The sequence below is a fragment of the Oryctolagus cuniculus genome, chromosome 3 (genome assembly GCF_051225735.1).
Source record: "Oryctolagus cuniculus isolate XC-2025 breed Fujian yellow rabbit chromosome 3, ASM5122573v1, whole genome shotgun sequence".
Taxonomy (NCBI): Eukaryota; Metazoa; Chordata; class Mammalia; order Lagomorpha; family Leporidae; genus Oryctolagus; species Oryctolagus cuniculus.
Window position 1 is genome coordinate 69,631,901 of NC_142869.1, and position 25,484 is coordinate 69,657,384.

Consider the following 25,484-nt stretch of genomic DNA (forward strand, 5'->3'; position numbering starts at 1 on the left):
CCACTCGTGGGGGTGGGGGTGGCTCTACCTCAGGTGCAGCATGGCTGAAGAATACTGCGGTCCTGTTTGGCCTTCTCCTTTATAAAACAGGGTTTCCAGGTTGAGAGTTGCAATCTGAGATCTCAGGTGTGGGGAGCAAACCGGACTAGACTGTTACTGGAATTAAGACTTATTCTATGCATCTGCTCTCCCACAATATGGCGCTGGGAGAGAAGAAAACAGCTTCTACACAGCTGCCTCCAGTTCAGCCAATAAACTGTAGGACTTGCTCCTGATTGGAGGAGAGCAGCGTACTCGGCGTGTGGGCAGCCGAGTTGGGATTGGCAGAGGAGGACTATAAAGGAGGAGAGAGACGGCATGCACGAGGAACATCTAAGGGGAACACCTGTGCAGCCCCCAAGAGAGCCGGCCGGCGGTGTGCCGCTCCCCTGCGGAAGTGGGGAATGTGGCAGGGGGAACCGCCCTCCCACGGAGGTGGAAGGGACAGTAGCCAACCCGGGAAGAACCAGCAGCAAACCCGGGGAGGGCCGAGCAAACGAAAGAACAGCGCAGGGTCCTGTGTCGTTCCTCCACGAAGAGGGGGAGCGACACTCAGGCAAACATTCCCTCAATCCCAAATGCTTAGCTTTTAGAGGGGACTCACTCACAGAGGTGTGCCACTGACTCCTACCACCAGTTCCAGAGTCTTGGACTGAAGATGATGCCCGAGGAGACAGCTCCTAGTCTTCTTCCAGAAAAAGTGACTTTGTATTTGCAAAGTACAGAGACATTCAAGCTCTCAAAACCAGTGGAGGTTGTGGTAACAGACAAAAGGGAGGGGAATGGTAGATTCACTGTAGGTATGAGCTAAACCAGAGGCAGTAAGAACTAGAAAGATAGCTGGAAGGTGCCCTCCCAGAACAAATCTCACACGCTAACTATCCTCTCTAACTTCTGGTTTCTGGTCCAACATGAAAAGAGCTTGGAAGGTGTCAATCCTGTCCTCCCAACAAAGTATCAGGCTGAACAAATTGCAAATCAACATTCTTAGATTCATCAGAGAACTGAGGACACAGGGAAAACTGTTGCCTCCCAAACTACAAACAAGCACACACAGAGAATCACCGCCCCATAGGAGCAGAAGCCCTGGGATCAGTAACGTGGGTATAAAAGGACAGTCAGGAAATCTTAAACTACAGCTACAGCAAACAAAAATCAGCCTAACTCCTATCCTATACAGATATAAAATCCCACTCTAAAGGCCTATTTACCTCAATTCCTTTTACCCAATATATCAGACACAACTTTCAGCAAAAACATTATAAACATGCTAAAAGGCAAAGTAAGAAGTTTGAAAAGACAAAGCCTCCGAATCAGACTCAGATGTGAGAGATTTTTGTAATAATCACATCAGGGACTTAACTATGATCAATACGCTAATAGTTATAATGGAACAAGTGAACAACACACAAAATGAGATACACAAAACAGAGATAAAAATTCTAAGAAAACATCAAGAGCAAATGCTAAAAATCAAAAACATTGTAATAGAAATGAAGACTGACTCTAAGGGGTTTATCATAAACTGGATGCAGCTGACGAAAGAATGAATGAGCTTGAAGACAGTGAAGAGTTAAAATTGTATATGTGCAGGTGTAAAAAGTTAAGCTTAAGCTTACAGGTTTAAACCTTGCTGGTACAGCTGTAAAAAAATAAGACAGAGTAGCACCTTGGCAGTAGGGACTCCATTTTGGAGCACTTGAGACTGCATTCTGGGAAAGCACCCCCCCACTGTGAGACTCTGGTCTGAAACTATGATCTCAAATAGTCGGACAATAGCAGTGCACTACATCACCCTTGGCAATGCACAAAAACCCCTAGCATGACTGCTCAAGCTTAAAAGTAGAAAGGTTGCACCTGGGTTACCTGGGCTAATAATAAAGATGTGATTTGTCTGTGTCTTACATTAATGTCAAGTCCTAATTGCTAATTGTAATATTGTAACTGGTATTGTCAAGATTATGATAAATATTAATTTCAATTAGGTTTTAGGTTATGTTGACCCCAGTAACCATATACTCTTTTGATTTTATGTACTCTCTTTTGATTTTAGCAACCGTGCACAGCAACCGTGTATTCCCCCCTTCCCGGTTTTGCGGTTTTTGCCTTTATAAACCCTAACCTTTGGTTATTCGGGGCTGCTCTGTTCATGTATGGTCAGACAGCCCCAGCATGCTGGATAATCAATAAAGCTTCCCCTTGCTGTTTGCATAAGAGATGTCTCTTGGTGACGTTTTTCGGGCAGTCGACCCTAACATTTGGAGGCCCCAGCGAGATCTGACTGCTGCCTGCGGACGTCTCCAACAGATATCTCTCGGGGTAAGTACAGGCGCCTATTTGTGTTGTCGGCCGGCTTATTTGTGGTTTGTGTCTCTTCATTCTGGATTTTGGTAGTTTGTGAGCGCTCTAGGGTTTTGGGAACTGTGCTGGTGTAGTAGCTGCTGGGACAGGGCGTGAGCCCTTCCTGGCTGTGGCCGGCAGACGTGCCCGGGGGCCACAGGCTACGGCCCTGAGGGACGCCTCAGGAGGACAAAGGAAGGCTGGGGACGCCCAGATACTTCCGACGGGGCAGGCGTGGAGTCTGCATTCCCAGCACAGACGGGGTGGCCGGTAAGGCCTTCTTATTATTAGTCTTTTGTAGTTGTAAGGTGCTTTGTTGGTTGTCTTGTTGTTTGTTGATTGTGTTCTCTTGTCATTTAGCATTGTATGGGGTGCTGTGATGGCTCCCGTTTGGTAGATTTGGAATCTGCATTTGTATTGCCAGCATTGTCGCGTGACTCTGAAGTGGTTCTGGAGTCTGCATTTGTAGGTTCTGAAGTGGTTCCGGAGCTTGCATTTGTATTACCGGCATCCTCACAGGGCTCTGAGGTGGTTCCAGAGTCTGTGTTTGTATTGCCAGCATCATCGCGACCAGTAGTTTATCTCAGTTCCTTTACGGACACTTTGTGTGGTTGTTGTGTGCTGATTCTCTACACTGTTTGTCTGTTCGTGTACATTGTGTTGTCTGCTAACATGGGCCAGACTGTGTCTACACCTTTGTCTCTAACTTTGAATCATTGGTAGTAGGTAAGCGACCGGGCACATAACCTCTCTTTGTCAGTCAAGAAGGTAAAGCAGCAGTCTTTCTGTGCCTCTGAATGGCTTGCTCTAGGAGTGGATTGGCCCCCCATTTACCACTCATTCGCTGAGTGAAAGAGGCCATTCTCCTGCCTGGCCGTCCTGGGCACCCGGACCGGGATTTTGAGAAGACATCGGAGGTCAGTATTCCTTCCCTCAAGCGGGATCGGATCTGTGGAAGTGACCGTTGAGTGTCCGGCACCCCACAGCTCTCCGAGAACGCGGAGTCCCCCCGGCCACGGCTTAGCTACGGCCGAAACTCCAGAGGAATTGTAAGGAACGGGAGGGAAATTAGGAAGGGCAGTTGGCTGAGAGCCTGGAGACCCCCTGAGCTCGCTTTGGCTTCCCGGCGGCCGGACTGCGACCCGAGGACCAGGTCTCTCTCTCGGAGGGACGCCTGGTCACGCTGCCTACTGCTACGCGAGCAGGGCTTAGCTTCGGTCGAGGCTAATATTGGCCCTCCAGGTAAACTCAGACAACTAGGTAGTGGGTAACCTTGAGTGATAGGAGATTTCAAACCCCACTCAGCCCCCAGACATGAGGAGCTTCATTGCTTTCTGCCTTCCTCCTCCTCCGGGGGGGGGGGGGGGGGGCTCCCTCCCCCACTCTTTTGCTCTCCTCATCTCCATTCCTATACCACTGGCGAGGAGAAAGGGAGAGGGAAATTCCACAGGTCTCTCCACGTGGGGAAAAGCTGTTACCTGTTACCTGTTAACCCTTTCCAACCGGGTAAAAAGTTTTCCGTCTTTGCAGCTTATGGTAGCTCTGGTGCGTCTTAAAAGTTTTTTGTAAACTATTACTGTTGCTAAGCTTTGATTGCCTGAGGACTAAATCTGGAAAAGAGCTAAAGTTAACTATCTGTTGTAATTGAGTGTCTGCAGTAGTCCTAATTAATCTGGCTTTGGTTAAATTATAGAAGGTTCCCAACACCCCACGGCTAGTCCTGCCAGGCCCCGGTGTGTGCAGTCTTCCCTGTAAATGGGGGACCACAGCCTTTCTCTGCACTCTATGCTAGTCCATGTGGCCTGCCGCACCCAGGCAGGCATAGCCAAATATCTCTAGGCAGAGCCCCCACCCCAGGGCTGCTTTTTCCCTCCTCTCCTGGAGGAATTTCCAATTCAATACCACTGCTGACCTTACCTAAGGGAGCCAGAACCTTAAGCCATTAACCCTTTCCAAGCTGATGGGTTATTCTCTTTGCAGCTAATAAAAACCTAAACAATGGGTTCATATGCTGATAATCAGCTCTTTTCTGTGCTGCTGTCCCTGACTCATCTGAGAGCGTTCACCTGTCTTGAAGGTTTCGCGTTTTTCTATTGCCATTATGAGTCTTGATTGGAAAAACTACAGCGCAAAGTTTGTTTACATTGTTTATCTGTTTTTAATGTCTAAGTAATTACCCAACTGATCAGAAATGTACTAATTTTGGCTAAATGGTTTGACTCTCTGACAGCTTAAATTCTAAACCGAGTCTTCCAACTTTGGGCTTCCAGTCGGATCCCTGGAACTCTCAAAGAATGAGACTCTAAATTTGTTAAAGTAACAGCTGCTTGGGTCAATTCAAATTATATAAAATATATTAAAATGTTATAAATGGTGTCAGACCTATACTGTATTTATGTTTTTGCTTTCCAGCTAAAGTGGTCTTATAAAAATAAGAGTAAATTCTGTGTATACAAGCCTTTATGTTGTTAACTAAAGTAAGCCAATGCAGATTGGTTCAGAAAATTGAGGTAATGCAAACACCCTTCGGTTTGCTCAGTGGCTTGCTTGCTCAGTTTTACATGTCTTTGATATGCTTTAAACTTGTTTCTCTTAATGAGGAAGATCTTTTCAAAGTTGTAAACATGCACTAGTGTTTGCTGTCCAGGAGGTGTTATCCTCATATTACTTAAAAACATAAAAATGTAATTTTAACTTTTATTTCAGATAATGGTGTGGTATTCATTAATAACTCAGTGTCTTAAGACATCTAGGCATCAGTGCTAAGTAAAACTTGGGAAAATATATATACTTTTAACATCTCAAATTTGATAAAAAAAAAAAAAAAACTGTTTGAGTTTGTTAACATGTATTCTCATAGGTTGTCCATACATGACAATTCAAGGCTATGTAAAAGAAACTACGGGTATAAAGTTTCAAAAGGTGTAAACAAGTCATAAAAAGTTTTAAAATGTTTACAATTTTAAAATATTGTTTACAGAGTTAAGTGCTAATGCCAAAATTACACTGACCTAAAGTTAAAGTCTAATCTTCTGTTATAACAATGGGGTTTAAAAAAAAAAAAAAAAGTGTACTAATGTTAGTAAATATCTAAAAATGGTCTAAATCATAAATCTTAAAATCTGTTTCTGCAAAAACTGTAACGTCTGTTTTAACAGTGTCTGCTTATTCGGTTACTCTGCCATTTCTAGAGTTAGGTCCTGTAAGCTCTTTTTTTTTGACTCTGTTAAATAATCCTAAATTATGTAAACTCTTATATACAGGTTTTTTTATTATTTCTGGTTTATTCGACAACAAGAGACATAAAATTCATGTTAATCCATTGTGTACTCTACTGTCTCTGTTAAGTTATGGTTATGTGGCAGATGCTAGAAAACTGGGTTCCAGAAACCCAAGAAAGCTCTCGTGTCTACAGGCTACACGGTAAATACCCGGAAGCCAAAGGATGGCAGAGACCTCTGCCACAATTTCTCCTCTAAGTCAGGCTACACAGTATACACTGGTTAAACTGCCAGTTAAATCTAAAAGCCCAGAAAGTCAGGCTAGAGACCCAACTTGCTGCCTCACTTCTCCTCTTTTCTCTTCCAGAAGGGAAGTTACTACTGTTCTGCAGGACTCTCCACTGTGACGTACGGTTTGATCCCCAGACCTTATTTAAGGGATGACTGACCTTTTCTGTAATAATGCCTGGCCATAGTATAGGGCCCCAAACAACATAAAAAAAAAAAAGGGGGGGGTTAAACTACTAGATCAATTTTTCAGTGTACGCGTTAAATGGGCAGAACTCCCCTTTTAAACCAAACTAAAAAATAGATAAAAAGTTAAACTGAGGACCTCAAAGTATGCAAGCAGGTCACCACAGTTGATCTTACCTAAAGGGTCATAGTTCTCCTCATGGGCACAGTCTTAACTCGCAGGAAAATACTAAGTGTCAGAATTTGCCCATGACCATAATTTTTCTAGCTCACCCTAATATTAAAAAATCTCCAAAAATCAGGGTTGGGTTGGGCACCCCCCTTGACTGGCATCATAGAGGCTGCCTCCATGGTCCACTTTATTAGAGACCAGTGGAATGAGGAGCAAGCTAGCAGCAGGAGCAATGTATGGATGGGCAACAGGCCAATCAATGGCTGCTTTACACCGTGATCTGCCGTCAAGGAGACCCAGCAAGGCCAGTGCACCCCAAACCTGTGCACCTGTTGCTGATATAAGGAGCCAGGGCGTTGGGCAAGCAGCTGTCATAACAGCAAATGCCTTCTGTCGGCCCTGCCAAGAGCACAGCCACTGGACACGGAACTGCCCTGGGTGTCGAAGGACTCCTGGTTCAGAACCGCAGACCCTGTGGCCCTGAGCCAAAAAGCCTTTGGCTCTGCCCAGCCTCTGCCCAGCTTCCAGCTCCAGCCACTGCTACTGGGGATGGCTTAGGGTCAGTAAAATGTAAGTTGCCTATTTCTATCAGCCTCCTATTTAACTCTCCTAGTCCAGCCATGTAATGCGAGTCAACAGGGTGCCTCCCTTAAAGGAGATTTACATCTCTTAACAATTTTCTTAACAGCACCCCATGGATAGGTCTGGGCCTCACACACCCTGCCAGGCCTTAAAAGTCTATCCAATAGTATTAAACTTAAAAAGCCCTCCCTGCCAGTTCCAGGGGAAAGTGGTCCCCTCCACTCCTGTATTGAGACTATAGATGCTTCTCTTTACACCGTGTGTTTTTAATGCCCTTATTTGTTTTGTCTCTAACAGACTAAAAGCTGCTAACTCCAAATGGTCATCAGGCAAGACTTCCAGCCCATTCCACTGGACTACCTGAGCAGCCCTCTGGACCGAGCAGTACAGTCTTTCCAAGGCCACTGTTGCACACCATAAGACAGGTAGCAAGAGGAAATACCCAAATCCCCCTCGACGCCCACATGCCAGCTTCGAAGAAGTTACAGAAAACAGAACTCCATCCATAATCCCAAAGAAGAATTTTGGGTATTACCTCTTGAGGGGAAAATATTAGGCAGAAAGTCAGTTATGAGCTTATGTGTGTGTGACATAAAGGCCTAATGTGTCCAGCATATGCATCTACATCTCAGTCATCCTAACAATGTTTCACGGGCAGCCTGGCCTTTGCATCCTGCCCTGCCCCCTTCTACCTGATAACCTGCCAGGTGGACATGCCCGCCCCTTCTGCCTGACAAATCTTCCACAATCTCCCAGATGCAGCCCAGTATCTGCATTTCAGTATTACAGAACAGGCGGGGGTTAAATCTCATTTTCATGGGGGTGGGTTATGCGTGGCCCTAAAGAAAAAATGTTGTTTTTATGCTGACTGAACCGGGTGGTTAGAAACTCCATGGCCAAACTCAAAAAAACGACTGGAAAAATGGCAACGGGAAAGGAAAACTCAACAGGGATGGTTTGAGTCATGGTTCTGCCGGTCCCCGTGGCTTACTACTCTACTGTCAGCCCTAACAGGACCCTTAATTGTTCTATTCCTAATTGTAACCATAGGACCTTGTGTGTTAAATAGACTCATCACCTTCGTGCGGAAACAAGTTAAAAATGTTAAACACATGGTCATAAGACAACAATATGTCACATTAAAAGATACAAAAACAAATCTCTAAGATTAGAGATCCTCACAACAAGGAGTGGGGAATGAAGAGTTAAAATTGTATATGTGCAGGTGTAAAAAGTTAAGCTTAAGCTTACAGGTTTAAACCTTGCTGGTACAGCTGTAAAAAAATAAGACAGAGTAGCACCTTGGCAGTAGGGACTCCATTTTGGAGCACTTGAGACTGCATTCTGGGAAAGCACCCCCCCACTGTGAGACTCTGGTCTGAAACTATGATCTCAAATAGTCGGACAATAGCAGTGCACTACATCACCCTTGGCAATGCACAAAAACCCCTAGCATGACTGCTCAAGCTTAAAAGTAGAAAGGTTGCACCTGGGTTACCTGGGCTAATAATAAAGATGTGATTTGTCTGTGTCTTACATTAATGTCAAGTCCTAATTGCTAATTGTAATATTGTAACTGGTATTGTCAAGATTATGATAAATATTAATTTCAATTAGGTTTTAGGTTATGTTGACCCCAGTAACCATATACTCTTTTGATTTTATGTACTCTCTTTTGATTTTAGCAACCGTGCATAGCAACCGTGTATTCCCCCCTTCCCGGTTTTGCGGTTTTTGCCTTTATAAACCCTAACCTTTGGTTATTCGGGGCTGCTCTGTTCATGTATGGTCAGACAGCCCCAGCATGCTGGATAATCAATAAAGCTTCCCCTTGCTGTTTGCATAAGAGATGTCTCTTGGTGACGTTTTTCGGGCAGTCGACCCTAACAACAGGTCAACAGAAATGTCCCAATGGGAAAGAAAAATGAGAAAAAAAGCAGAACAGAGAATCCAAGAACTAAGGAACGATTAAAAAAAGGTATAATGTACATGTATTGGGACAACAGGAGAAAAAAAAAGGGAAAAATATGTGAAACAATGGCTAAGAATTTTCCAAAAGTACTAACAGGTACCAAACCACAAATCCAGGAAGCTCAAAGAACTCCTAGTAGGATAAATACCAGAAAATCTACACCACGTACATCATATTCAAAAAAGAGAAAATGAAATATGAAGAGAAAGGGGTCAGCACTGTGGCATAGTGGGTTAAGCCATCACTTCTGACTCCAGTAACCCATACAGCACTGCCAGTTCAAGTTCCAGCTGCTCCACTTCTATTCCAACTTCCTACTACTGCACCTGGGCAGGCAGAAGGTGGCCCAAGTGCTTGGGCCCTTGCTATCCACGTGGAAGACCTGGAAGAAGCTCCCAGTTCCTGGCTTTGGCCTGGTCCAGCCCTTGCTATTGTGGCCATTTGGGGAGTGAAACAGAAGACAGAAGATCTCTGTCCTTCCACCTTTCAAATAAACAAATTAAAAAGATTTAAGAAGAGAAAATCTTGAAAGAACCCAGAGGGAAATAAAAGCACCTTAACTATAGAGGAACCAGGATAATAATTATAATGAACTTCTCTTCAGAGCTCATGCAAACAAGCATAGAGTGGCGTGAAACACCTAGTGTTAAAAGGAGAAACCACCAACAATGAAAATCTCAACAAATTAGAATTCTATGTCCAGAGAAATCATCCTTCAAAAATAAAGGAAAAATTTCTCAGACAAAAATTGAGGAATATGTTGGCTGCAGACCTGCCTTTTTAGGAATATTAAAGGAAGTTTTTCAGAGAGAAGAAAAATGATTCAGAAACTCCAATCTCCACAATGAATGGAAGAGTATTAGAGAAGGAATAATTAAAGGTAAAACAAAATTCTTTGCTTTTCTTATTATTAACAGATAAAGTTTATTCAAAATAAAAACTGCAACAAGGCATTCAGTGATTATAGGACATGGATATGTAAAATGAATTTCAGTGAGACTTGAAAAGACAGAGAGAGATGGATGAGGAATACTACACAATAAAGTAACTGCACTACCTATGGAGAGATCCTGAGCACAACAAAAACATGCCAATCTCTTCCACAGATTTTGGGCTCTCTTACATAACTTTTCTTTATGTAATAGGAGTTGTAGCTTTCAGGACTTTCATCGGTAGGATTGACAGTCTCATGATTTTAGACTTTAGGGATTTTTATCTCTTGAGATTTTCAACGTTTAGGATTATGGCTTTCAAGATTATGATCCACACTAAAAAACTTAAAATTAACTGCAGCGATAGCTGTGTATGTTTGTGAATGCACTAAAAGTTACTTGAAATGTAGAGAAAATGCCCCCTTTTTTAAAGAGATACAAACTGATAATGCTCTGAGTGTCTTTAAAATACGGAGATAAAGGAGAATGAATGAGACAGAGAAGCTCAGCAGATGCTGAGAGCGCTTGAATGCAGGTACCGGGTACGTGAGGTTCTCCTCAGCTTTCCCTTCAGGCTGTCACTGGACAGTGACAGGCAAGGTTGTTGTGGAACATCCCGGATCTATAAACACTCTGCACTTGATGGAAGAAGCTTCTCATAAAAACAAAAAAGACAAGCGCTTCCAACCAAAATACAGACATTCTTCTCCAAAACGTATTTGGTAATCTGGTGACCAGCACTGTTGATTCTGCTATCTTTTAAGTAGGCTATGAAGCAGTACCCTGAGCAATCTATCATTGTGCCTGCACAGTAAAGTAGCTTTGCTTCAAGCTGGCATCTACAAACAAGCAACTTGTAACTTAGATTTAATGAGATTTTTAAATTACATGAATTACCGTCTAGTCTTATTTTGGACCCATTCTCCTACTTCATTAAGCCCAGCTGTACTCATGTGGTTCTATGCAAATGATTAACAGTGAGGTGAATTACGGCAAAAGCTATGAATGGAAAGTTACCTGCTGATACAGCACCGGTAATTGTCAAAATATATTCTTCCTCTCTCATAGGCTATCGGCGACTTGGAATGAGTTGTCCAAACATTCTTAAATTTAGTACTTTTCTGAAAAACACAAGGAGAGTACACATAAGCTCATGTGCACGCGATTTTAAGTGGGATAGCTAAAATTACAATTTTCAAAATAGTTTCATGTAAACTCTCTAAAAACATCATTTTCAGCTCCTCCTCACTTTGCCCTCACGTTTTGGTTTAATACGGTTACCAACTTTTCCTTGCAGAAGATATTAAGCAGCTTAAAACTAAACGCATCTGGAGGCCCTATTAACTCCTGTTACTAATTCCCCATGTTCAGGGCACTCATTCCCTTCCCCTTCGCGTGTGACCCTCTTAAAAGGGGGCTCAATGCTGCACCCCAACCAGAGGCCTGCCCGCCAGGCGCCCCGCTGCCCGCCGTCAGGCCCCCAGCCGGTCACCTGGCACACCAGCGCCCGCAGGATGCCCAGGTTCGTCCTCTGCACCACGCCTGCATCACGCGAGAAGAAGCCCAGCGCCCGGCGACTCAGCCGGCTGCAGACGTTAGGCTTCCGGGTGGGGCCCATGGGGCTGGCCCGATGGAAGAGGGGCGCGCCCCTCACACCGGTGAGAGGCAGGAGTCGCTACCTCCAAACCTGGAGGCCCCAACTTTCCTGGTGGAGCCCAAGAAAAGCGGGCACGGGGGAGTGGACAGGAGGCACAAGGCCGGAGACGCCCCAGTGCTAAAGAAGAACGAAGGAGAAAGGGGGGGGGGGTGCGGCTTGCCCACTCAGAAGCACTCGGGCTGCGAACTACCCGACGCCCCTACACAGCGCAACCTGCCGCAGCAGCTCTGTAGTTGGGAAATGTAGTTCTTAGAACAATCTGGCGGCTTCCTAGAACTACAATTCCCATTAGGCTACGGGGCACGCGTGTTTGCCGCGGCCCCGCCCCCAACGCGCCTAGGCCCTGCCTCTAACCTGTCCCAACCTTGGCGCCTCCTGGCTTCGCTCTGCCCCGCCTCCTCCGGTCTAGCCGCGGCTGCCCTGGGGGACTGGCGGGCCTTTCCGGGTCTGCGCTCTGCGCGACGGGGCGAATCCCGGGGCTTGGTGCTGCCGCCTCCTGGTCTCCGCTGCTTTCGCGCTTCCTGAACTCAGTGATCGGTTCTTTACCGCCCTGGTACCCTCACGCCTCTCAGCCTTTCGCTCTGGGAGGCTCTGACCAGGTCCCCCGAAGGGCCCTGTGTCGACTGCGACCCCCCTCTCCCCTAAACGGGGTCAGGTGCTAAAGGTACGCCCCCACGACTTTCCTGCAGCCGCACGTTGCACGCTGTGGGTGAGGCTGACTGTTGAACGTTTGAGGGCATAAACACGGCTCTGGTCAGTGGTGGAAGATGCCGCCTCTCCCAGCAAACTAGGATAGGGTTACCCTTTCCCAGAGGCTGGCTCTTCTGTGGCCTGTGGGGAGACTGCCTGGTTTGGGGATAATTGCTGCAATTTCCTTCCCCTCGATTCCTTTCCTTACGGGGAATAAAATATGAAATACTTATATTCTTACTGGACTGCCTAAGACGTTCCGCGTTGACGTCTCCAAGTGAAGGAAAACTTTGTTAAGCACCAGCCCTGCTGGTGTGTTCCCAGTTCCCAGTACCCTAAAAAATGTCGATACCCATGTGCCAGGTGTGTCCCATTGCTGTGCCGCGAGCCCTTGAGGATGGTGTCTGTGTGAACCACGTGGACTTGGTGTCTCTTGTCCACAGGTGCTCAGTGGAAGCGAGGGATTGCCTCTGAGTGTCAGAGCAGAAACTACAACACTTGGTGAGTGCCTTGAGTCACAATTTGTTTCCTACAAACTTGCGTTATCTCCTTTTTACCTTACTGAGTTTCCTTGGGAGCCTGGGTTTTTGCTGATTTTGTGATGACCTATTTACAGCTCAGGGTGGAGTGCTTTGTATATTTTTAGAGGGTGCTATAATAGTTCATCTGGAATTCACGAATGCAGCTGTCACTGAGAAAGCGGGAACCCAGAAAAGATAACTGGGTTTCCTTGGGCAGAAATGAAATTCTAACCATTGCTGAGCTGATCTTGGCATTTCTCTCTTCTCCTTCCTCTTGGCCACCCTCACTCTGTCTTCCTGTGGCCTTTAGCTCACCTCCAAGTCACCCAAGGAAGAGTTCTCCTGTGTGCCCCACTTTCTCACCAGCAGCCTAATTCCTTTTGATGCTAACTCTTACGCATCTCATCTGGGAAACTTGGTGCCCTCCCCACTGCTGTCAGAGTGATTGTTCTAAAGCACAGAGCTGTCATTTGCCTGTTACAGCCTTGCAGTAGCTTCCAATCACCCATAGCAGAATTTCTGAAGCCAGCTGAGGAGGTAGGCAGGATCTTCCATTGTTAATTTAAAACATTTCACTCGCTGCCTCATAAAAAGAGGTGGAGAGCATCCTGTTCCTATTTGCACACAGAAAAAAACAAGCATTTTTGTGGGGAGCAGCCGGACTAGACTGAGTTACTGGAATTAAGACTTATTCTATGCATCTGCTCTCCCACAATATGGCGCTGGGAGAGAAGTAAACAGCTTCCGCACAGCTGCCTCCAGTTCAACTAATAAACTGTAGGACTTGCTCCTGATTGGAGGAGAGCAGCGTACTCGGCGTGTGGGCAGCCGAGTTAGGATTGGCGGAGGAGGACTATAAAGGAGGAGAGAAACGGCATGCACCGGGAACATCTAAGGGGAACATCTAGCTGAAGGAACACCCGTGCAGCCCCCGAGAAAGCCGGCCGGCGGTGTGCCGCTCCCCTGCGGAAGTGGGGAATGTGGCCAGGGGGAACTGCCCTTCCACGGAGGTGGAAGGGATAGTAGCCAACCCGGGAAGAACCAGCAGCAAACCCGGGGAGGGCCGAGCAGACGAAAAGAACAGCGCAGGGTCCTGTGTCGTTCCTCCACGAAGAGGGGGAGCGACATAATGGTGCCGTGACTCGGATATGAAGCCTAGGCAGGGTTCAGTGTTGCTCCTCCACGAAGAGGGGGAGCGACAATTTTCAGTGTGTGAAATATAATTGTAGGTCTGAACTCCTTGTGTCTTTTATACAGCTGTAACACCTAAACATTTACAGCATTTACAAGCAAAAACTCTAAAATAAATCAATTCAATAAAAAAATAAATTCAATAAATTCAAGTGAATACTTAATCACTGTGACCAATGAAGCTGTTTTCTGGACCCAAAGAACTCTGACAGTGAATGTCTCCTGTTCTCCATGACACGCTGTCCTTACAAAAGGGCCTACCCATTTGCCCTTGTTTGGAGAGATTACTCAGTGCCCTGACAACTGCATTCATTCATTCATTCATTCATTATTTATTTATTTATTTGAAAGGCAGAGTTACAGAGAGGCAGAGAGAGAGAGAGAGAGGTGTTCCATCTACTGGTTCACTCCCCAAATGGCATCAATGGCTGGAGCTGCACCAATCTGAAGCCAGGAGCTTGGAGCCTCCTCCAGGTCTCCCACATGGGTGCAGGGGCCAAGCACTTGGGCCATCTTTCACTGCTTTCTCAGGCCATAGCAGAGAGCTGGGTCAGAAGTGGAACAACCAGGACGTGAACCGGCGCCCATATCAGATGCCGGCACTGCAGGTGGCAGCCTCACCTACTATGCCTCAGCACTGGCCCGGCTACTGCATTTAAACCACCACAAAGCCTGCCTTTGTTAATGTGTCATGATGTCATTCAGCCTTTACTTGACAAGTAATATCATTATCATTTACATATAGTAGTCCCCCCTTCTGTCTCATGAACCTGCACCTGTGACAAATGGTACCACAAATTGAGCAGTACTCTCCTAAATACAAATGTATGAACTAGCATCTTGTGGCAGTACTCAGTTAAAAGGTAGCTGGTCATCCAGGTTACCCAGAGAATCCCTTTGTTAACTTTTTCTCATGCTTTTTCTCAAGTTGGAAGTAAAAGATTGCCTAACAAAGTCTTATAGCCTTGAGAGTATATATACCAGCCCTAGGGGTCTGTATAGAGTGGTGTACAGGGCACTCTCTTATTTTTTATTTTTTTATAAAGTGTTATTTATTTATTTGAAAGTCAGAGTTACACAGAGGGAGAAGGAGAGGCAGAGAGAGAGAGAGAGAAGTCTTCCATCCACTGGTTCACTCCCTAATTGGCCCCAATGGCTGGAGCTAGGCCTCTCCGAAGCCAGGAGCCAGGAGCTTCTTCTGGGTCTCCCACGCAAGTTCAGGGGCCCAAGGACTTGAGCCATCCTTTACTGCTTTCCTAGGCCATAGCAGAGAGCTGGATCAGAAGTGGAGCAACCAGAATTCGAACCCGCACCCATATGGGATGCCAGCACCGCAGGTGGTGGCTTTACTCGCTATGCCACAGCGCCGGCCCCAGAGCACTCTGTTATCTTCTCTTGCACATTTTTTACTCTTGTGGTTCTGACATGTTTACCCACTTTCTGAAGCCAATATGTCTTTACACTTTTGTTTCTCTGGAGCTATCTTCACATCCGTCTTGTCTCTATTTTTAAAAATGGTTATTTTATTTGAAAGGGAGAAAGAGAGTGAGTGCTCCCATCCACTCATTCACTCCCCCAAGATCCCCCAACATCCCAGAACTGGGCTGGGCAAAGCTAGGAACTTGGTATTTAATCCAGAGCTCCCATGTGGATGGCAGAGACCCAAGTACTTACCTGCTGCCTCCCAGCGTATGCCCAAGCAGGAAGCTAGGATTTGAACACAGGCACTCTGAAGTGGGATATGGGCACACTTACTTCTACAAAACGTGCCTGCCCTTCTCATCTATTTTTTTAAAGATTTATTTATTTATTTGAAAGTCAGAGTTACACAGAGAGAGGAGAGGCAGAGAGAGAGAAAGGTCTTCCATCCACTGGTTCACTCTTCAGATGGCTGCAATGGCCAGAGCTGCACCTATCCAAAGCCAGGAGCTAGGAGCTTCTTCCAGATCTCCCACACGAGTGCTGGGGCCCAAGGACTTGGGCCATCTTATTCTGCTTTCCCAGGCCATAGCAGAGAGCTGGATCAGAAGTAGAGCAGCTGGGACTCAAACTGGTACCTGTATGGGATGCCAGCACTGCAGGCAGTGGTTTTACCCACTATGCCACAGTGCCAGCCCTGTCTCATCTATTTTTTATCAAGATGTATCCCAGGTATCAGGTCCACCTGAACCCTTTTCCTGTTCAGTAGCTTGCCTCATCTGTGGTTCTGCATATGATTGTGGCACTATATTAGAATTATCATTTGTCTGTCTTCCCAACTGAGCATTCTGCCTCCTTAGTACATTCCCAAAATGTGGTTGATGCATAAGTATGTTGAATGAATGAATGGACTATAAAAGCAGTGTGCTTACGTAGAGTCTGTTATAGGAAGCTAAGTACTTTCAGCATCCATGCAGATTGTCTCCCCTTCTTTAATTCAATGGGAAACCACAGTTTTAATAGGAAGATAACTTTCAAACAACTTAAATCCCCAAGGGTTCTGCCTTTAAAGTAGGTATTTACCATTTGTTGAAGGTTAAAGTGGCACGAACAGATACAGTTTATATTTGGGAAATGACTTCTCTTGGTTTTGGGCTTAGAACAAACATTCGTTCTCCCGCTTATTTTTTTTTCCCATTCTTTGTCTATGTTATGTTTACAGACTACTTAACCACCCTAGCCATATTTTAAAGACAAGGGAGAGGAAATATGAACTCAGAAGTTAATAAATGTGTTTTTATACATATACTTTTTTAAAACAAGCACAGTATAACTAAATAAATATCTAAAACACTCAGGTTATTAAATTTTTTTTTTTGACAGGCAGAGTTAGAAAGAGACAGAGAGAAAGGTCTTCCTTTTCTGTTGGTTCACCCCCCAAATGGCTGCTAAGGTCGGCGCACTGCAGCCGGCGCACTGCGCCGATCTGAAGCCAGGAGCCAGGTGCTTCCTCCTGGTCTCCCATGCGGGTGCAGGGCCCAAGCACTTGGGCCATCCTCCACTGCCTTCCTGAGCCACAGCAGAGAGCTGGACTGGAAGAGGAGCAAGTGGGACAGAACCCGGCACCCCAACTGGGACTAGAACCTGGGGTTCCGGCGCCGCAGGTGGAGGATTAGCCAAGTGAGCTGCGGCACTGGCCTCAGGTTATTAAATTTAAACCTTTATTCAGAGACAAAAAATTCTGACTAAAGCCATAGACCCTCATTCATTCAACATGTAATTATTTTTCATCCAAAGCATGCTTGGAATTAATTTTATAAAGCAGTGAGGACTATAGACAAGGTCCCTACATGTGCAAAGAGGTGGATAATAAATAAATAGGTGAAAAATAAGATTTTCAGGAAGATAAGTGCCATGAAGAAAATAAACAGGGTGATATACTTAGTCTGATTGGGAGGCCTGCTTTAGCCAGGGTGGCCCAGGAAGGCCACTGTTAAGAGGGGCTTTGAAGCCACACCCTGAAAGACAAGGAGTAGCTCACCTGTGAAGATGTAAGGTACTCAGAAAAGTGGGGGTCCTGAGGCCAGTGTTGTGGCACAGCAGATTAAGCCACTGCCTGCAATGTGGACATCCCATATGGGCACTGCTTCGAGTTCCAGCTGCTCCACTTCTGGTCCAGCTCACTGACAATGTTCTTGGGAAAGCAGCTAAAGATGGCCAGCTGCTTGGGCCCCTGCCACCCACGTGGGAGACCCAGATGGAGTTCCAAGCTCCTGGCTTTGGCCAGGTTGTTGTGGCTATGTAGAAAGTGAACCAATGGATAGAAGATCTCTGTATCTCTGTCTCTGTTTCTTCATCTCTCTCTCTCTCTCTCTCTCTTTTTTTGTAAGACAGTTACAGAGTGAGAAGGGTAGACAGAGAGAGAATCTTCTATCCACTGCTTCACTCCCCAAATTTCTGCAATGGCTGGGACTAGGTCAGGCTGAAGCCAGGACCCCAAAGATTCTTTAAGGTCTCCCACATGCGTGCAGGGGCCCAAGTACTTGGGCCATCCTCCACTGCTTTCCCATGTGCATTAGCAGGGAGCTGACTTGGAAGTGGAGCAGTTACATCTTGAACCAGCACTCATGGGATGCCAGCATCAGAGGTGGAGGCTTAACCTGCTGTGTCACAGTTCTAATCCCTTATCATGAAACTTTGGGAAGTATCTTCTCCCAATTTGTGGCCTGTTTGATACTGTAAGAAAAAAAAAAATATGGGGGGGCTGTTAATTTAAATGTGATAAAATTAATCAGTATTCTCTTTTATTGTTAGATCTTTTTGATTCTTTTTTAAGAAACCATTAACCGGGGGTGGGATGGGGGAAGAAATAGAAAAAAGAAACCATTAACCCGAGGTCATTTTTTTTCTAAAAGCTTTAACTTTCCTAACTATATTTTTGCTAGTGTTTTAAAATCCAATTGTCTAATTTAGCAACCTCACCAAACTTATAAAGGGAACACATCTAATATTTTACTTACCATTGAGGATGACATTGTAGGTTTGTGGCAGCTACCCTCTATCAAGTTAATGAATGTCTCTTCAATTAACATTTGCTAAAAAGTTTTATGTAATTAATTTTTAATCTTGAATGGATGTTGAAGTTTATCCAATGCTTTCTGTATGTCTGCTGAGATGATACTATGGTTTCTTTTCCTTCAATCTCATGAAGTGGTAAATAACATGTCTTCTTTTTTTTTTTTTTTAAAGATTTTGTTTATTTATTTGAGAGGTAGAGTTACATATAGTGAGAGAGAGAGAGAGAAAGGTCTTCCATTCACTCCCCAAATGGCTGCAATGGCCGGAGCTGTGCCGACCCCAAGCCAGGAGCCAGGAGCTTCTTCTGGGCCTCCCACACAGTTGCAAGGGCCCAATGATTTGGGCCATTTCCCACTGCTTTCCCAGGCCATAGCAGAGAGCTGGATTGGAAGTGGAACAGCTGGGACTTGAACTGGGGTCCATATGGGATGCTGGCGCCATAGACAAAGGATTAACCTACAGTGCCACAGTGCCAGCCCCCATAAATATATCTTCTAACACAAGCGAGAATTGATGCATTTTTGTGGCATCCTTTGTTGTTTGTGAGTCTGGACTTTGGGCAGATTCTGGCTGGGCACTCGTCAGCTCTAGACTTTTGCGGACGTTTCGTGTTTGTGGATTTCTCCTTTCTTGCTGGCTCAGTGATATATTTAACAAGATTGATTTTTTTAATGATTTATTTATTTGAAAGGGTTACAGAAAAGGAGATGCAGGGGCAAAGGGAGAGAAAGATAGAGAGAGAGAGAGACAAAAAGATAAACACACAGAACTTCCATACACTGGTTTATTCCCAAGATGGTGCAGTGGCCAGGGCTGGGCCAGGCCGAAGTCAGGAGCCAGGAACTTTTTCCGGGTCTGCTGCATGGAGACACACAGAGGCCCAACAACTTGGGCCATCTTCTGCTGCTTTTCCAGGCCCATTATCAGGGAGCTGAATTGGAAGTGGAACAGCCAGGACTTGAACAGGTGCCCATATTTCCGAAATGCCTTTACTGAGGTGGTAGCTTTACCCACTACGCCACAGCACCGGCCTCTTAACAAGATGTTTTTAAAAGTTTGTTTTATCTGGCCTTTATGTGAAGTTGTATAACAGAAATGTTTTGGGGTTGTTACATACACCAATTTTCAGAACTAGAATTCTGCTTTTTCATATTTTAATCTAATTGCTTTCATTTATATAAGATATGGTTTAAATGGCCCCTTACCACCATTTTGCCTTTTCTTCTTCTTGTCTCTCAACACAACCATCCCTCCTCCCTGCTGAAAAGAATGGAGAATTGTATACAGAAAGAACATCGTTCTAAGAGCCAAAAGGCACAGATTCTAGGCCTGGCATAACCACATACAGAGATCTTGACCAAACCACCCACTTTATCTGACTTCCATCAGTCATCTGTGAAATGGGAAAGTTCAGGATTGAAGCTCAAAACAAAAATGAAAACACCCTTGGAGGCAGCAGGTGATGGCTCAGTAGTTGGGTTTCTGCCGCCTATGTGGGAAACCTAGATTGAGTCCCAGGCTCTTGGCTTCCACCTGGCCCAGCCCCATCTATTGCAGGCATTTGGAGAATGAACCAGCAGATGGGAGATCTTTCTGGTTTCTCCTTTTCAAATATGATTAAAGAAATAAATTTTGAAAAATGAAAACACAATGATGGGTGTATGTCAAAGGTTATAGGAGCCCACTGAAAGAGCTGCCATAGCCAAAGCCAGAAGAATTTCAGCAATAAGTCATATTAAATTATAACCTTAAGTTTAAAATAAATAGTCATGGTTCATACTGATATAAACAAATGATTGAGAAAATTAATAGAAAAGAAACAAAAAATATAGAGAAGAGACAAATCTGATTAAAAAAAAACCATGATTTTATATAGATCCCCCCCCCCCCACACACACACAGATGGGGTACTCCCTACTTCTGTGTGGGCTCCTTGGAAGCGTACAGTATGGAGAAGGGAGGGGGAGGAGTAACCGTAGGGTGGAGAAACATCTCAAACACCATGTCTACTAGGTTAGCATCAACAGTGACAAGTCCTGTTGATAGCAGGTACCCTTGGTATGTGATGTGATTAAAAGCAGTATTCTCTGGGGTGGGTTCTTGGCACAGTGGTTGAGATGCCACTTGGAGCACCCACATCCCATATTGGGTTCAAGTCCCAGCTACACTCCTGATTACAGTTTCCTGCTGGTGCACACCCTGGGACGCATTAAGTAATTCAAGTAGTTGAGTCCATGCTACCCACATGGGAACCTTGGCTTAAGTTCTGGCTCCTGACTTCAGCCTGATTCAGTCTTGGCTGTGAGGATGTTTGGGGAGTGAACTAGTAGTTGGGGGATCTCTCTCTGTCTAAATGTGCCTTTCAAATAAATAAAATAAATAAATAAAAATTAAAAGAATAGCACTCTGTGGTTTTCCTCCATAAACCTATAGCCTTAATCTAATCATTAAAAAAATCTGATTTTTAAAGAATTTATTTTATTTATTTGACTGGCAGAGTTACAGAGACAAAGGAAGAGACACACACAGAGAGAGGCCTTCCATCTGTTGGTTCAGGCCTCAAATGCTTGCAGTGTCTAGGAGTGGGCCTGGCAGAAGCCAGGAGCCTGGAAGGCCATCCAGATCCCCCATGTAGGGTCAGGGCCCCTAGCATTTGAGCCATCTTCCGCTGCTTTCCCAGACCCATTAATAGGGGGCTGGGTTAGAAATGAAGTAGATGGGACTCAAACTGGCACTCATGGAATGCCAGTTTTGCAGATGGCAGTTTAATCCACTGGGCCAAATGCCAGTCCTTGATAAGTATTAATTGAAGGACAATCTACAAGATACTTGACCAGTGTTCCTCAAAACAGCCAAGGTCCTCAAAGACCAGGGAAGGCTGAGACCCTGGAAAAAGCAAGAGAAGCCCAAGGCAACACATTGACCAAATGCCCTGTGATGTTTTAGGTGAGATCTTGGCAGAGAAAGAAGGATATTGGATAAAAATCAAGAAAACTTGAATAAAATATGGGTTTAAGTTGATAATAATGTGTTACTATTGGTTTGTTATAAAAAAAAAAAACCAAGATTTTAATAGTAGGAAAACCTGTCGGATACGTGGAAACTCTACTATCTGCAACTTTTCTATAAGTCTAAAACTGCTCAGAAATTAAACGTTTGCTTTACAAATGTGGTAAGAACTTGGTAGACACCAGTGCATAGAGGCAGCACAGCTGAGTAGTGAAGAAGATGAGCTCAGGTATCAGCCAGCCTGGGTTCATGTCTCTGCCTCCCCATTAACTAGCTGTGCGAATTCACCTGGATACCTAAGTAACTGGAATTACTCTGTGCCTGAATGTCCTTATCTGTTACATGGATTCTTGGGAGAGCTAGATGAATTAATTTATGTCCAGGACTTAGGGTCAAGTCTATCACAGAGCAAATGCTATTATAATTGTTTGGCCCCATTCATTGTGACTACTTTGCTCTTTAGTTTGGGGGATCTCTGTTTTTATAGCTTAATTTCACTGCCTGTCTTTTTTTCTTTCAGCCTCATTTTTTTTGCTAGTCACTCAACAAAGCAGTATCTATAGAGCTTTGTTCTCGAGGGGGAAATCATCAGGATTGTAAAGATTCAGAGGCTGCTGTTGTGGCGCAGTAGGTTCAGTGACCGTGTGTGACATATGTGTGCCAGTTCGAGTCTTGGTTGCTCTGCTGATCCAGCTCCCTGCTGATGCATCAGGGAAAGGAATAGAAGATGGCCTAAGTGCTTGGGCCCCTGCCAGTTATGTGGGAGACCTGGATGGAGTTCCTGGCTTCTGGCTTCTGCCTGGCCCAGTTCCGGCTGTCGTAGCCATCTGGGGGAATGAACTAGTGGATGAAAGATCTCTCTTTCTCACTCTCTCTGTGTAACATTTCCTCTCAAATAAATAGATCTTAAAAAAAATTATAATGATTCAGAGAAAGCAGGGCCTGACCATAAGAACTCCTAGCCCAGTTTCGTATGTAAGATGGACTGAGTGATAGGACCTACTTTTTTTTTTTTTTTTTTTTTTTTTGAAAGGCAGAGTTCCAGAGAGGGGGAAAAACAGAGAGAGGTCTTCTATCTGATGGTTCAGTCCCCCAAGTGGCTGCAATGGCCAGGGTTTGGGCCAGGGCAAAGCCAGGAGCCAGGAGCTTCTTCCTGGTCTCCCATGCGGGTACAGGGGCCCAAGAATTTGAGCCATCCTCTACTGCTTTCCTACGTGCATTAGTAGGGAGCTGGATTGGAATTGGAATAGCTGGAAATCAAACCAGTGCTACAGCAGTGGCTTAATCCACTACGCCACAGAGCCAGCCCCAGGACCTACTTTTTATGGGCATAGATAAGTGACACTCAGAAACGTTGACGTTTATTTGGTTTGTGATAGATTCTTTATTAAGATGTCCACTTCTGTTAAACTGATAATTCTACTGGGAAAAAGTACTACCTTACCCTCAGACGTAGGATGCAGTATTTAAAATTTCAGTGATAATTGAAACAGCACTGGGATTATCTCATAGAAACATACAGTTTAGATCTTTTACCTCACTACCTGAAAAGCAGACCAGCTCACAGTGGACTGAATAGAAGGTGGAATTTGAAATCAGGAGAGCTGCTTGAAGAGTGGGCTCTTGTCACTCTTTGACCAAGCAACTCATGTTACCTGTTTGAGCCTTAGCTCCTGCATCGGTAAAATGGTGAGAACAGTAGTACTTGTCCTGTGTTCCTCCCTCCATTACAGGATGTTGTGAGGATTGGGTGTACAGACAAATAGGAGAGTTTTTTGTATGTTGTAAATCCTATACAAATGTTTATCTGCTATAATGCTTCCCTGGTTTTCTACCAGAGTCAACCCTAACAGTACTTGAAAGTCATCTGGACACCTTTATTAATAATTAATAAGGTGGGGGCCGGTGCCGTGGTACACTAGGTTAGTCCTCCGACTGTGGCGCTGGCATCCCATATGGGCGCCGGATTCTAGTCCCAGTTGCTCCTCTTCCAGTCCAGCTCTCTGCTGTGGCCCAGGAAGGCAGTGGAGAATGGCCCAAGTGCTTGGGCCCCTGCACCCACGTGGGAGACCAGGAAGAAGCACCTGGCTCCTGGCTTCGGATCGACTTCTGACTGTTGCGGCCATTTGGGGAATGAACCAATGGAAGGAAGACCTTTCTCTCTCTCTCTTTCTCTCTCTCTCTCTCTCTCACACACACACACACATTCTGAAACTCTGCCTATCAAATAAATAAATAAAATCTTTTAAAAAATAATTAATTAGGTGAAGCTCAAATGCTTTTGATGGAATATCTTCTCACAGCACATTTGTTTTTATGCTGTTAGTCTTTGGTGTAACCAAGGAAGGCACTCTCCTAGGCTGGAATTGTCTCTTTGGGGCAGCAGTTTGAGGAAATGGCTCCCAATTCTGGGCTACAATTAGTGGCAAGCTGGAAGGTGAACCCCAGTGCTGTGGGAAGTTGCTCCCTCACGTCCTGGGGCGGCACTGACCAGCAGAGGGGGCACTAGCTTTCCAAGGAGCTCGCTTCTGCTTCCGCAGTGAGGCCCGTGGACCTGGCAGAGCCATGGTGTCTGCTGTCTGCCGATTAGCAAGAACTAGCAGTGGAGAGATCCGGGTGCCGCGGAACACGGCTGCCACATGCAGAGAGGGCAGCGGTGATGTCAGGTGGCAGCACAGCAGGTGCCTCCTCGCTGGTGGACAGGAAGGTGCTCCAACCCTGGAGTCTGGCATTCTGCATGGATTATTTGTTTTCCACCTCCTCCTGCTACTGTTCTCCTTTTCTAATATTTTCTGTCTATGTCAGGGTTCTTTGCCTCAGAAAATCGGCATCTGCAATCCTCTGCCTTACCTGGTGGAACGAAGCAGGAGCCTTTTAAGTAACTCTCCCTTGGATGTCATTGGAGCGGAACTAGTTGGGTTCTGAGTTTAGGATTATGTCTGGGTCCATTAACCAAGCTCTGACGGATTCTGTAGCACGTTTTCTCCACTTGAAAGGGTGACCACCAGGAAAGTTTTGAAACCTTTCTAGTGTTACTTGTCACCTACTGCCAGTATCATTTTTCCCCTGTTCCTTCCCTAGTGTTGATCCTCCATCCATGACGATTATATGGAATTTGTATACTTTAATTTTTTTAATGTTTATTTGTTTAAAAGGCAGGGGATAGAGAGAGAGAGAAATATGCACATGCAAGCACACTTCTTCTGTCTGCTGGTTTGCTTCTTAAATACTCTCAACAGCCAGGGTTGAGCCAGGTTGAAGCCAGGAGCCTGGAACTCCACCCAGGTCTCACATGTGGGTGGCAGAGCCCCAGCCCTTGGGCCATCATCTGCTGCCTCCTAGGGTGTAATATTTTTATGTTTTTTGATTATAAATGTAATTTGAGTTTACTTAGAGGAAAAAAACATTTTGAGATATATTAAAAAGAAAATGTAAGGTTCATGTCACCGTTTCAATCAGAGAGAACTATAAATTCTTTGTCTTTGCATGTTTCTTGGTATATATAAATATTTAGACATGAGACCATACTATGGTGTTATTTTGTATCTGACTTTTTTTCTACCTAATACATCATGGGCATATTTCTCTATCAATCAATATAATTTCTAGCAACATTTTAAAAAGCACCACTTTTCATACTACTACTTGTTACTACTTTAGCCAGTCCTCTAAAGGTGAATCTTTAAATTGTTTGCTGTTTTTCAGTAGAACATTGAAACAGTCTGTGACATATCCCTAATATATTGTTCTGATTTTATTATGGAGTTATATGTCTAGAAATAGAATTTTTCATGCTTTTTCTTTTATAATAATAATATGTGTTGCAAAACCCACCTCAGGAAAGGTGGATCAGTTCAGTGTCCCATCCCTTACGTGTTCCTGCACACCACTGATGGCAGTGTCTTGTTTTTGCCAAAATGATAGTGAGAAAATTATTTTACAATTTTTTAAGGATCTATTTACTGGAAAAACAAGTGACAGAGAGGGAGAGACAGAGAGAGAAAGAGATCTTCCACCGGCCAGTTCACTTCCCAAATGGCCACAAAAACTGGCACTGGGCCAGCCAGAACAAGTAGTCAGGAATTCCATCCGGGTCTCCTGGGTGGGTCCCAGGTACTTGGACCATCTTCCACTGCTTTCGCAGGCACATAAACAGGGAGCTGTAATGGAAGTGGAGCAGACAAGAC

At 44.9% G+C, this 25,484-nt stretch overlaps 2 protein-coding genes and 1 long non-coding RNA gene across 42 annotated transcripts in view; 2 read left to right on the forward strand and 1 right to left on the reverse strand.

Moving 5' to 3' along the window:
• The window catches only part of DCAF17 (DDB1 and CUL4 associated factor 17), a 93,146-nt gene extending 81,272 nt beyond the window's left edge, over positions 1-11,874 (reverse strand). For 21 of the 23 annotated variants that reach the window (XR_016230805.1, XR_016230804.1, XR_016230810.1 and 18 more), the window contains exons 1-2: positions 11,225-11,645; positions 10,750-10,853 (exon numbers count right to left, since the gene is read on the reverse strand). Coding sequence is in view for 13 of the 23 variants with exons in the window: in XM_089328174.1 (XP_089184300.1) it covers positions 10,750-10,853; positions 11,225-11,350 (230 nt within the window). In the remaining 10 variants the exon portion in view is untranslated. Of the gene's footprint in view, positions 1-28; positions 169-10,749; positions 10,854-11,224; positions 11,646-11,743 lie in introns of those variants that run through there. The other 2 variants (XM_089328177.1, XM_089328175.1) reach the window with 2 other exon arrangements.
• On the forward strand, positions 2,512-7,290 carry LOC149127383 (uncharacterized). The gene is made up of 3 exons (XR_016230816.1): positions 2,512-2,649; positions 5,968-6,008; positions 7,126-7,290. It is a non-coding gene; the product is annotated as an uncharacterized LOC149127383 (long non-coding RNA).
• Positions 11,837-25,484, forward strand: part of METTL8 (methyltransferase 8, tRNA N3-cytidine) — a 112,316-nt gene continuing 98,668 nt past the window's right edge. For 11 of the 18 annotated variants that reach the window (XR_016230814.1, XR_016230813.1, XR_016230815.1 and 8 more), the window contains exons 1-2: positions 11,868-12,053; positions 12,523-12,580. The gene's annotated coding sequence lies outside the window, so the exon portion shown is untranslated. Of the gene's footprint in view, positions 12,143-12,442; positions 12,581-25,484 lie in introns of all 18 variants that reach the window. The other 7 variants (XM_089328185.1, XM_089328189.1, XM_089328193.1 and 4 more) reach the window with 6 other exon arrangements.